Source organism: Elephantulus edwardii, unplaced genomic scaffold (assembly GCF_000299155.1).
Source record: "Elephantulus edwardii isolate Elephantulus edwardi_28Jun2011 unplaced genomic scaffold, EleEdw1.0 scaffold00124, whole genome shotgun sequence".
Lineage (NCBI taxonomy): Eukaryota > Metazoa > Chordata > Mammalia > Macroscelidea > Macroscelididae > Elephantulus > Elephantulus edwardii.
Genome location: NW_006399874.1, coordinates 3,817,576 through 3,831,679, shown reverse-complemented (window position 1 = coordinate 3,831,679; position 14,104 = coordinate 3,817,576). Strand labels below are relative to the sequence as shown.

Sequence of the window (14,104 nt, the reverse complement as noted above, 5' to 3'; positions counted from 1 at the left end):
CCTGTGCCCCATTCCTCCTCATAGAACCCAGCCTCCTGGATGATCTTTTCTGCATGCAGATTGAAAAGGTATGGAGATAGGACAGATCCCTGGTGTGCACCCTTCTTGATTTTGAACCAACCATACAGGTTCACTGATGAAGATTTTGTTTTCTTGATGCTGAGTTGTAATCCATATTTAAGACTGTATTTTTTATTTTCTTCAGTAATTACTTTAAGTTGTCTTCATTTTCTGCCAGAAAAGTGATATAATCTGTATAATATAAACCATCCATGAATCTTCCTTCAATCTTGACACCACAATCTTCTTTCTTCATATAGTCCAGCTTCTCTAATTATTCACTCAGTATACAGTTTGGAGTTGATATTTGGTGAAGAGAAGGTGTATGTAAAACACAGATAAATAGAGGTATATAGATATAATACATCTGTGGTGCTAATATTCCCTAGCAGTGAGGAATTAAGAAAAGAACTCTGAAGTTTATTTAGGTGAAATGATGAAAAAAACCCTTTGATTTTGAATAAATTTTTAGTAGAAAATGGAAATCCAGAAAAATTCTACATAAGAATAACAATGCATTATAACTGTGTTAAGATAAAATTACTGCTATAATCACCAAAATGTAATGAAAAGATAAAAAATTATGAAGTCAATATATCAGTAAAAGATATGGAGCATATATGTTATTTTCAAAATGTCTAAGATGCAATGTTTCAAATATATGCTGCTTTATTTTTGTTCCCAGTCCTGTCCTCTTTACTTGTGTCAATTCACAGCAGTGCCTTGCTCCAAGCCAGCAAACAACTTAAGTATAATGCTAACATTTTTCCTAATTCTTAGATCCAGTTAGTAATTCTTGTTGAGTGTAATTTATAAACACATCTTAAATGTGTCTTCTCCATATAATCTTCAACACCAATATATTAGTATAGGCATGCATCAACTCTCTCTCAAATTGTTTTGATGGATTTTTTTAACAGAAATCCCTGCTTTGCAACATTATCTCTCTTCGATTACATTCTTTATATTGCTCTCAATGATAGCTTTTGAAAAGCTGATTCCACATTCTTCTGTTTGGAATTCACTAAGAGATTCTTATAACAGCAGTCTAAAAAGTCTAATCTGTTTATTAAGTCATGAAAGTTCAATTCTTCCTCTTTTTAAAAACATCTGGTCTCCTTCCAACTTCAGGCCCTAATACTCCTCTATAAGATTGCTACAAACCAAGTGCATACTTTCTTGTCTCCCTAACGGAATTCAGCTCATCTTAAAAGGTCCAACTTTGTTATTTCTTTCAAGAAGTTTCTAGTGAGGATAATTTCTTGTTTAATACTTCAAGCACTCTATATTTATGTATGTATGTATGTATGTGGACACATATTTTTAACATCTAATGTGCTTACAAAAATTGGAAATTGAATATTTTAATGTTTATAAATTTTTAAGAATTGACTTTATAAGTATATTTCCTGTGATATTCTGGCTGAATTAGAAATTAATAATAACAAAAATATTTTAAAATTCCCAGATATTTTGTAATTAATTCAAACCTATCCAAACAAACCACAAATCAAAGATGAATTCAAAAGAAAAGAAAAATATATTTTGAAATAAATATTATAACAGCATATCAAATGTGTGTATACAGCTAAACAGTACTTGGAGGGAAAATTAAATTTTTAACTTTGTATATGAGAAAATAAGAAGTTTCAAATCAATAACAATCTTTAATATTTTTAGTTTGCTTATTTTATATTTGTTTGAATACAAAATTTTTATACATCCTTTTATTCAAATGCAATGTGTTTGACACTTTCCTTCAGTCTCATTGTGATTCATAAAATCATTTCCACATATTTGTTGTTGTTGTTATGTGCCGTCAAGTCCCTTGCAACTCCTAGCAACCCTATGTACAACAGCCCTAAACTCTGCTCTGTCCTGTGCCAACCGCACTGCCTCTAACACACCCATCCAATTACCTCAGACACTGAATCAATCCACCTCAGAGAAGGCCTTTCCCTCCTGCGCTGTTCCTCCACCCTCCCAAGCATGATGTCCTTCTCTAAGGACCGTCCTTTCCTTACAACATGTCCAAAGTGTGTTAGACAGAGCCTCAGAATCCTTGCCTCCAAGGAGCCACCCGGTTTAACCCTTTCTAGGATGAATCTCTTTGTTTTCCTAGCAGTCCATGGTACTCTCAATACTCTTCTCCAGCACCACAGCTCAAAGGCATCAATTCTCCTTCTATCCTTGGTCATTGTCCAACTCTCTGATGCATAACAAGTGAAAGCAAAGACCATGGCCTGTATCAGGCATACCTTAGTCTCCAGAGAGACACCGATTCTCTTTAGTACTTTGGAGAGGTCCCTAAGAGCAGACTTTCCCATGGCAATACACCTTTTAATTTCCTGGCTACCGGTGCCAAGAGTGTTGACTGTGGAGCCAAGCAAACTAAAGCTATGAACAAACTCAATCTCTTCACTATCCATCCTGATGCTACCAATTGGTCCAGTGGTGAGAATCTTTGTCTTCTTGACATTGAGCCTCAATCCATATTGGAGGCTGCAGTCCTTGACCCTCTGCAACAAGCACTTCAGGTCCTCCTCAGTTTCAGCAAGCAGGGTTGTGTCATCTGCATATCACAGATTGTTGACAGATCTTCCACCAATCCTGATACCACATTTCTCCTCATAGAGCCCAGCCTCCCTGATAATCTGTTTTGCATACAGGTTGAAAAGGTATGGAGATAGGATGCATCCCTGGCGTACGCCTTTCCCAATTTTGAACCATGCAGTGTTCTCGAGCTCTGTTCTGATAACTGCCTCTTGGTCCAGGTATAGGTTTTGCATTAGAATGATCAAGTGTTCTGGGATTCCCATTCTCCTCAGAGTCAGTCACAGTTTGTTATGATCCACACAGTCAAACGCCTTTGCACAGTCAATGAAACACAGATATGCATTCCTCTGGTATTCCTTGCTTTTAGCTAAGATTCCTCTAGAATTAGCTACAATATCCCTAGTACCACCACCCCCTCTATACCCAGCGTGGACTTCTGCCAGTACTTTGCTGATGTGTTGTTCCAGTCATTTTTGGATAATCCTCAGTAGAATCTTGCTTGAATGCTTCCATATATTTAGTATTATAAAATTAGTCAGCATTGATCTATGCCCACTAGACCCCATATATTCAGGTCCCTACTGGATATTTCCTAATTTATTTACTCCTGACCCAATGATTTCTATCCTTTCTTCACTCAATCTACCCTTTAGACTTTTGTATGCATCTTACTAGTTATCATTCTATTTTTACAATAATGGTTTTATATAGTATTTTCCTTATGGGCCTAATTAGTTTACTCAGTAAACTGTTCTCTAGCCTCTCCCACATTGCATAGTAGTTTCCAAAATTGTTGTTCTTGAGTGCTGCATAGTTTTCCATTATGTGAATGTACTAAAATTATTTAATTCAGTCATTTGTTGTTGGACACTAGGCTGTTTCCATTTTCTCACTCTTGTGAATAATGCTGCAATGAACATAGGTATGCAAATCTCCATTTGTATCTCAGTTCTATTTTTCTTGGGGTATATTCCAAGCAGTAGAATAGCTGGGTTGTATGGAATTTCTATGTTCAGTTTTTGGAGAAAACCTTAAACTGCCTTCTAGAGTGGTTGAAACATTTTATAGTCTCACTAATGATGTGTAAGAGTTTCAATCTCTTCACATCTTCCTCAGTATTTATTGATTGCTGTCCTGTTAAACATTGTCACTTCTAGTAGGGTGAGATGGTATCATTGTGGTTTGATTTGCATCTCTTTAATTGCAAGTGGTATTAGGAAGTTCTTAGGTGTCTGTTGGCCATCCAAATGTTTCCTTTGTGAAAATTCTTCCCATATATTTTGCCCATGTTGTAATTGGGTTATTAGTCTTTTCTATGTAGGGTCTAGTGTTTTCTAAGTTTTTATTTTGATACCCTTGTCTGAGATGACATTGTCAAATGTTTCAGAAAAAGTTTTTGATGCACATAAGGACTTAATATTTAGACAGTCCCATTCATTAATTGTGTCCTTTCGTGAGAGTGCATTTCTGGCTGTTTATGCAAGCCTATTTATATATTATAGGCTAGGCCTTCTAAGTTTGATTCCATTTTGTCTCTTATGATCTTTATGGTTTTTTTTACTTTACCTCCAAGTCCCTGAATCCACCTTGAGTTGATTTTTATTTGTGGTGTGAGTTGTGGATTCAGCTCCAACTTTCTGTGGGTAGAAATTCTGTTTTGCCAGTACCATTTATTGAAGAGGTTGTCATTTCCTCATTTGATAGGTTTTGTTTCTTTGTCAAACACCAGTTGAATATAGATTGTTGTTGTTATTAAGTGCTGTCGAGTCGCCTTATGTACAACAGCTCAATACCCTGCTCTATCTATCATATGCCAATCTTATTGTCTCTGACACACCTACCCCCATTATCCCAGTCACTGAATCAATCCAGCTAATCTAGGGTCTTCCTCTCCTGTGCTGTCCCTTCACCCTCCCAAGCATGATGTCCATCTCCAACGACTTATACCTCCTGTAACGTGTCCAAAGTATGTCAAACAAAGCTTTAGAATTCTTGCCTCTGAGTAGCAGCCTGGTCTCACCCTCTCTAGGACGAACCCATTTGTTCTCCTAGCAGTCCATGGTCTATTCAAAGCTCCTCTCCAGTACCACAGTTCAAAAGTATCCATTTTACTCCTATTATCCCTAGGATGAGGACAATCCTTAAGTAGATGGATTGAGACAGTGACTGGAAAATTGGCAGAAGCACAGCAAAGATTGTGAGGATAGTACAGGATCAAACAGAGTTTCATTACCTTGTTCATGGGCTTGCTGGGAGTTGAATGGCACCTAGCACATAACTGATAATATTTAGATATAAAATATTCAAATTATAGAAGAAAATCCTACAATTTCAGTAAAATGCATCAATTTGAAAACTGATTTAATACTTTAAACAGTATTTCAATAAATCAAATAAATATGAAAGATAAATGAACACACAAAAAGATAATCCATATTATTAGTCATTAACTTCTTACTTCAAGTGGATTCCAACCCTTAGTATGCTCTAGGACAGAGCATACAAGCACAGCCGGGATTGTGAGGTTGGCACGGCTCTGGCACTTTTCCATTATTTTACACATGTATTTCTTTTGGTCAGAACCCATTTCATGGCATCTAAGTACAATACAGCATGACAAAGTAAAACTGTCCTCACAGGATTTCCAAAGCTATAAATGTTTAAGAAAACACACTGTCACTCTCATCATTAAGTATCAGGGCACTTTGCAAATCATTATGGTAGCTGCTGTTGTCTGGCGTCAACTTGGAACCTAACTGTAGCTGACCCTAAAGCAGGTTTTCAGAAGCAGTAAATCACACGAGCAAGAGATTTTCCAACCTTCTCCCAGGGAGCAGCTGGTAGATTCGAACTGCTTACCTTTGCATTAGCAGTGCATCTGCTTTCCATTAGTAAGCATTACCATTAGCTCTCTGCTAATCATTAGTAAAAAAGCAAATTTAGACTTACATTATGATCTATGAATGGAGAACAATAAATTATCAAGTACTAGTATAAATATAGGGAGCTCTGGTGGCAAAAAAAGCAAATTAAAACCCATGTTATGATTTAAGAATGGGGAAAATAAATTATCACGTACTAGTGTAAATATAAGGAGCTCTGGTGGCCTAGTGGCAAAAAGCTGCACTGCAATCCCAAAGGCATGTGGTTCAAAGCCACCAGCTCCTCCACCTGAGAAGAATGGACTATCTCCTCCCACGGGATTAACAGCCTCTGAAAACCCACTGGAGAGTCAGCTATTGGGTCAGTTCCGACGCTGCAGCACACAACAACAAACAACAGTGTAATTATGGAGCAACTGAAACATTCATACATTGATAGTATAGAGCGAACATGTTGCACTAAATTGGAAAAAATAGTTCGGTATAATTTTATAAAGTTAAACAAAAACTCTATGATCCAGCAATGCTGTGTGAAAATAAATAAAATGCTTTTTTCAAATTCTATATGTATTTATATCATTTTTATTTATAGTCCTCCTCCCCAAAAAGGAATTAACTCAAATATCTTTCAATAGTTAATATGTAACTAACTAGTCAGTGGTACATCTATACAATGGTGCATTACTTATTAAGATGCAAGTGGATTTATAGATGAAACAGTAGTGAACCTCAAATTCATTATGTTATAAAAACAGAGTTCAGACTCAAAAATGACAATACTCTAATTCCATTTATAAAATTCTAGTAAAGGTATGGTTAATTGGAGGCATTGGACCACCACGATCCTTTAAGATACGTGAGTGATAACTTGATCTCTTATAAAATGAGAAAAGATTGAATTTCAGAGAAGATATGAGGACTGTATGGCAACACGTGGATTTCTTAAATGATTACTCTTCAGAGTTATAGTCAATGAGAATCCAAAAAGAACTCCTCAGAACTTCTTGACAACAGCTAACCCTCACAAATTCTTTGTGTACCTTCAAGCGTACATGCAAACCAGTTTGAGAAACACCATTTTTATCTCGTATTATTCTGGAGTCTTGGGCAGATGATAAATCAATATATATTCAATGTTTAAATATCCTCTACCAAAAGTAAAGTATAATGATAGGCAATTACTTGCCTTTTCTTCTCTCTGAGGAGACTCTCAGGTCCTTACAAACAGAAATGAAGCTTTATTTGTCTTCTGTAACCTGGATCTCAAGCTACTCGACAGCACATAACAACAATAATCTGGATCACATGCAAAGCCAGAGTAAATCCCACAGACATGTCAGTTAAATGAGTGCATCTATAAATTTGGGGAAACTTGAAATTGAGCTTAGCAATTACAGAAATATGCTATGCATTTACTGAAGTAATGGCGTACAAAGACCTAATTTAATACTTTTTTTTTAAAATAAAAAGAATTCTATTTTTATCTGCTGCCACTGAGTTGATTACATAGTTCTGACTAATTTGGAAATTGTGCTTCTCTCTTCATGATCACAAGTATTTAATACAGTATTACCTGGTTTAACGGGGCACTGTTCACCAAGCAATTTGATAACAGTACAGTACAGGTCATCAGGGCAAAGACATTGTTCTTGTAGGAAATTGCTGCTCAATAAAGCCTGGATGCTCCGATTACAGCTCAATGAATCTCTCAACTTGCAAGGATTACCTGGATTTGAGAAATGTAATAATACATTAGTCTGAATATAATGTTGAGTGCCTCTCCCCAAAGAGGTTTCAGTTAATTAATTTAAGTAATTAATTAGTATAGGAATACTATGTAATGTTACTGCAGGGCATGCAGATAAGTGAATATTTAAGAACAGTATATATTTTGCTGTGTTTTTCTTAGGTTTTTTATTCCTGAAACTGAGTCTTATCTAAAAGGATTTGAGACTTTGTACAGTTGAAAACAGCTTATTTCCCCGTTTAGAATGTAAATTTTGTTATATTCATGATTATTCAAGTATATTCATGTAGTAAATTTGCCAGGTTATTTTTGTAATTTTATCAATTTTATTTGTTAGTTATTTTGTTAGACATTTTGTCATGTCAGATACTTTATTTTACATATAATGCCAAGACTATAATAAAATATTTTAAGTTAGCTACAAATTTATCATGAGAAATAAAGTAATCCTGGTCTTAGAAAGCACTTAATATGTATTTATTGATTTTTATACTTATGAATATTAAACTTTGCACTTTAACTCACAAAGCCATAGTCATCTACTTGATTTTTTTAAATTCTTTGTGAAGGTAAATATTTAAATTTCTTTTACGTGTGCATTCAAGAATATTTCAATTTCAAGCTAATGCATGAGGAAATTATGAAAATATTTAGTGTAATTTGCTACACATGCTTTGACATTTGTATACTAAAATACATAAATAGGCTATGGTTTATGATATACTGAATGTATTATTTCTAAATTGTCTTATAAAACGCAGCAGAGAGCCTCAGCACTGAAATAAACAAAAGTTGCCTTTCTTAACTCATTGTCCTCTGTTCCTCATTTTAAAATCATGATGTTACTTTAAGCAAATTATGCTTCTGAAATTCTTTCTCTGAGTGGTAATTTGAATGTTGGTTTTGAGAACCATAAGACTTCTTGGAGTTTTTTTATCCTAAGCACTTCTTTAAAAGTAGGTAAAAGATAACTATGTGTGCTTACCTCCAAAACAAAAAATCCACCGCTTTCAAGTCGATTGTCTACTCATAGTGACCCTGTAAGACAGGGTAGTACTGCTCCTATAACTCATTATGAAAACAGACAGCTTTGCCTTTATCCTGAGGACCACTGACCTTTTGGTTATTAGCTAAGCACTTCAAGATCACTTAAATTATCATACCACTCTGGTTCCTTTGCTTCCCTCTACTTCCTATCTAAGCACATCAGGTGACTGTAGGGGAGGAGCTGTGGAAAGGCAAAGGAGCTCTGCTGGTAATGACTGTGATCATTGGCCTTGCTAGAACTATATTGCCATTTCTTTCTTTTTAAAAAAAATTTATCATAATTACTAATTTTAATGAAAATTTACAGAGATTTTGGATTTCCATTCATTCATTGTTGCACTTTTCTCCCTGCTCACCCTTCCCCTCCAATTCATTCTTATACCCTTCCCCTCCAATTCATTCTTCTCTTTGAAAAGTAAAAGAAAAGTTCTTTCATTGTTATACAATTCCACCCCCTCAAGTCCACTCTACTATGAAGCCTTCATTCTGGACTCATGTCAATAATGGACTCATGACAATAATACCTAATCATATATACCTTTCAAACAGTTCTCTCTCTCATCTGTTTCAATGCAGTGTGCATAATTTATCCCATCTTTCTCAGTCTCCTCCCAACCCCTTTTCAGTCTCATTTTGCAACAGTAAATTACCACCATGCAGTATTTGTCTTTTTGTGACTGAGATATTTCACTCAGTATAATGTCCTCCAGAGTTATCTATTTTGAGTAATATTTCATTAGTTCATTATTTTTCAATGCAGAGTAGTATTCCATTGTGTGAATATACAGCTTCTCTATCCATTCATTTGTTGATGGGAACTTAGGTTGTTTCCAACTCTTTTCTGTTGTTAACAAACAGACAATAAACATCAGCGTACATATGTCTGCTTGGGTGGCGGTTCTGGTTTCTTTGGGATATATTCCAAGCAGTGGAATTGCTAGGTCAAATGATATTCCTATTTGCAACTTGTTGAGAAAGCACCATACAGCCTTCCATTGTGGTTGCACCATTTTACAATCTCACCAACAGTGAATAAGGGTTCCAGTTTTTCCACAACTTCGCCAGCATTTGATGTTTGCTGTTCTGTTAAATTTTGCTATTTTTACTAGAGCAAGATGATATCTCATAGTTGTTTTGATTTGCATCTCTCAGAGCTAGGGATTTTGAACCTTTCTTCATGTGCGTGTTTGCTATCTGAATGTCTTCTTTGGTGAAGTGTCTGTTCATATCCTGTGCCCACTCTTCTATTGGGTTGTTTACCTTTGTCTTGTTGTGCTGCTCGAGTATTTTATAAATCCTCGATATAAGTCCCTTATCTGGCGTGTCATTTCTTACCTGACACACAGTATCATACTCCTTTGGGGAGATGAAAGGAGCACAGATAGAAAGGCACATGTGTCATCAGCCGCATACATTAACTCTATCGAGTTGTTCCCAGAAGAATAGTGATTTAAGGAATAATGTATTTTAATTTTTTTCTTTGCAATCTTCAAACATATATTCTAACAATAGAATTTTAATAATTCAGATTATCTTTACAATATTACCTTTTAAAGAACTTTTAAAATAGCAATATTAAGAAAAATTACCACTATTTATATGCTGTTGTTAAGAGGTATCGAGATAGGATGGATTAATGGTTGTCCCTCCAGTGAGTTTTCAGACTATGTAAATCACAAAAGAGGAAACTGTCCATCTTTCTTCTGTGGAATAGCTGATGCCTTAGGGATGATTGGCAGTACAACTTACCACTAGGCTACCGGAGTGTTTTACTGTGGGGTCACCATATTTTCCAACCATCAGCATGTTGCTGTTGTTGATATATGCTGTCAAGTTGCCTGTGACTCATAGCAACCCTAAGCACAACAGCTCTGAAGCCTGCTGTATCCTGAGCCAATCTTATTGTCTCTGACACACCTGCCTCCATTGCTCCAGTCATTGGGTCAATCTATCTCATCCAGGGTGTTACTCTACTGTCTGGCCCCTCGACCTTCCTAAACATAATGTCCTTCTCCAAGGACTGGTCCATCCTTGCAACTTGCCCAAAGTATGTGAGATGAAACTTCAGAATCATTGCCTCCAAGTAGCATCCTGGTTTCACCCTATTTAGGGCAAACCTGTTTGTTCTCTTAGCAGTCCATGGTATATTCAATAATTTTCTCTAGCACCACAGCTCAAAGGTATCAATTCTTCCTCTATCTTCCCTAATCATTGTTCAGCTTTCCTTTGCATACTATTTAATTGTGAAGATCATGGCCTGGATCAGGCGCACAATATTGTTGCTCTTCAGTACTCTGGAGATGTCCCTGACATCAGACTTTCCCAATACAATTCATCTTTTGATCTCCTGTCTGTTGGTACCCAGAATGCTGATCGTAGAGCCAGGAAAACTAAAGCTGTTAACAATCTCAATCTCTTCACTATTGATCATGAAGCTGTTAATTGGTGAGAATCTTTGTTTTCTTAATGTTGAGCTTCAATCCATATTGAAGGCTGTAGTCCTTGACCTACTGCAGCAAGAACTTCCAGTCCTCCTCAGTTTCAGCAAGCAAGGTTGTGTCCTCTGCATAACACATGCTGTTGATGAGTCTTCCTCCATATTTAATGCCTCATTTATACTCATAGAGCCCAGCCTCTGGATGATCTGTCTCAGATATAGAGTGAAGAGAAAAGGAAATAGGATACATCTATGGCATATACTCTTCCCTATTTTAAACCATGCAGTGATTCTTGCTCTATTCTGATTACTGTCTCCTGGTCCAAGTATTGGTTTCACATAAGCATAATCAAATGTTCTGGGATTCCCATTCTTCTTAGAGTCAGCCAAAGTTTGTTGTGATCCACACAGTCAAATGTCTTTTCATAGTCAATGAAACACAGATAGACATTCATCTGGTACTCTCTGCTTTCAGCCAAGATGCACGACCTCTTATAAACTCAGCCTGCACATCAGGAAGTTCTCTAATGATGTGCTGTTTCAGTCATATTTGGATAATTTTCAGCAGAATCTTGCCTTCATTTGGTATTAATGATATTGTTTGTTAATGTTCACACTTCCAGGCTGCCTTTTCTCAGATTGGGAACATATTTAGATCTCTTCCAGTCAGTTGGCCAGGTGGTTGTCTTCCAGATTTCTTAGCACAACTTGGTGATCGCATTCAGGCAGCCTCTGTTTGTTGAAATATGTCAATTGGTATGCTGTCAATTCCTGGAGCCTTGTTTTTGCTAATTCTTTCAGAGTAGCTTGAATTTCTTCCTTCATCATCACAGACTCTTGCTCATATGTTGTTTCATTAAATTTTTCAGTGTCAGTAAATTCCTTCTGGTAAAGTGACTCGGTATACTCCTTCCATCTTTTTCTAACGCTTCCTGGATAATTTAATCTTCTGTCCAGATTTTCAGAGGCAGTTAGTTGCATGGGAGGAGACTTCTCATCCTTTATAAATGGTGAAATCAAATGATTTGAAATCTTGCACAAAGCTATTTTCATTGTCAATACATACAGGACTTAAAGTGATCAAAATATTCTTTCCCAATTAAATTCACTAATAAGCTTTTGAAGATACCTAATGCAAATATAAAATTTGAATACGGTACTGAGGGGCAAGACTAATTTAATTCCTTAAGAAAATGAAATAAAACATTCAATACTACTTAAACATTATCAAAAGAAATCATGTGAGTGTTTTTGAGGTATCTTACCTGAAATATTGCAGGCATCTTCCATTGTCTTCCATGTATGTTTACATTCATCTGTGTCATTTAGGCATTGTTCTCTTAAATGTATACAATCAATAATTTGAGAGTTGGATTCATTTTCTAAGCATAGACCCATAACTGGAAAAACAACAATAAACGTTCAACATTACGTTGAGCCCCTGTTTATCCTATTTTAAGTTATTAATGACAATGGTAAGAACTAAGGGAAATCAGTACATTAACATTATTAGAGAAATTATTAGATAAAATATTAGTAGACATGAATAATGACCTTTCTTTCAGTTGTAGGTATATATTTCTCTTGTTTAAGATTCTCAAATGAATAGTCTACCTTTGTTCTCTTTATTCCCTGCTCATTCATCCCTCAATGTATCATTTATTTTTATCACCATAGCTCCATTGAAACTCTTCAGAAAGATGTTCCTAGTCACCTCCATAATATCAAATTTAATAGCTTTAAGATTTTTATGTCATCACTGAGAATTTTACTGACTTTTGTCCTCGAAACTCTCTCTTCCTTATACAATCCTCTTTTTAAGATTGGCTTCTTATTATCCAAGAAGTTGGAATCTATGAAGAGAAACGTGGCATCAGGATTGGAGGGGCACTCATCAATAACTTGTGTTATGCAGATGACACAATCTTGATTGTGGAATGTAAGGAAAACTTGAAGCACTTGTTGTAGAAGATTAAGGAATTAATATGTATCGATTCCTGTTTTCAATATTGATTGTATCTTAAGGTTGAGAAAACAAAGGGGTTTTTTTTGTTTTTTTTGTGGTTTTTTTAACCTTTGGACCTATAGGCAATATCATGATTGACGGAGAAGATATTGAAACTGTCAACAACTTAATCATACTTGAATCCACAATTAACACCTTTGGTACCAGCAGACAAGAAATAAGGACAGGCATTGCACTGGGGAAAGTCTGTAGTTAGGGACTGATGTTAGGTGCACCTGATACAGGCCATGTTCTTTTTGATCACTTGCTATGCATCTGAGAGTTGGACGATGAATAGGGACAACAGAAGAAGAATTGATGCCTTTGAGTTGTGGTGTTGGAGAATAACACTGAACATCCCATGAATGGCAAAAAGAACAAGCAGATAGGTCTTGGAGAGGATGCATGCTGAGTTCTCTTTGGAGGCAAGGACGACAAGGCTTCACCTCATTTGGTCATGTTGCTAGAAGGGGCTATTCCTTGGAAAGGGACGTGATATTTGAAACAATGGAGAGTTGGTGAAAGAGAGGAAGACCCTCAACCAGGCTGATAGACATGGTGACTTGTAATTGGCTCTAATGTGTCAGGAAGAATGAAGATGGCACAAGAGAGGACGGGGTTCAGATCCACTGTTGATGGGGTCACTGTGAGTCATACTTTACTCTGTGGAACCTAACAACAACAAAAACAACAGTGCGTGTATAAATAATGTTTGTTTGTTTGCTTACCTCTGTCACTGGGTTACAAGACTTCATGGACAGGCATTGTGTATCTTTATAATTATACTTCAGTTACCCAGAGACACTAATGCATTACAGCTATTGTTTAATATGGATTGACTTGTATTAAACTGAATAGTGATTTATAGGTTTTTCATAAATAAGCTACTGATAATGTTTAATGACAATAACATTTGCTAGATATTTACAATTTATTTTGGGGTGCTGTACTCTGTATAATATGACACAAGGTGACACAAGAAACAACATATGAGCTAGAGGCAATGGTGATGAAGGAGGAAGTTCAGGCTGCTCTGAAACACTTGGCAAGTCATAAAGCTCCAGGAATTGATGGAATACCAATTGACGTGTTTCAGCAAACAGATGCTGCCCTGTGTGTGTTCACCAAGTTGTGCCAAGAAATAATTACATGGCCAACTGACTGGAAGAGATCCATATTTATTCCCCTTTCAAAAAAAGGTGACCCGACAGATTGTGGAGATTATTAAACAAAATGTGCGAGGAGCTAGAGTCGGAAAATCAAAAGGGCCGAACTCGTTCAGCATTTCTTAAGCTCAAGGAACTGAAGAACAAATTCAAACCTCGAGTTGCTACAATCAAGGATGCTTTAGGCAGAATGTTAAATGATCC

At 36.2% G+C, this 14,104-nt stretch overlaps 1 protein-coding gene across 1 annotated transcript in view; it reads right to left on the bottom strand.

The window, feature by feature from the left end:
• The window catches only part of GFRAL (GDNF family receptor alpha like), a 105,946-nt gene that overhangs the window by 88,679 nt on the left and 3,163 nt on the right, over window positions 1-14,104 (bottom strand). Inside the window, exons 2-3 of the mRNA XM_006893156.1 lie at window positions 12,004-12,129; window positions 7,072-7,239 (exon numbers count right to left, since the gene is read on the bottom strand). Of these exons, the coding sequence (XP_006893218.1) occupies window positions 7,072-7,239; window positions 12,004-12,129 (294 nt within the window). The remainder of the gene's footprint in view (window positions 1-7,071; window positions 7,240-12,003; window positions 12,130-14,104) is intronic.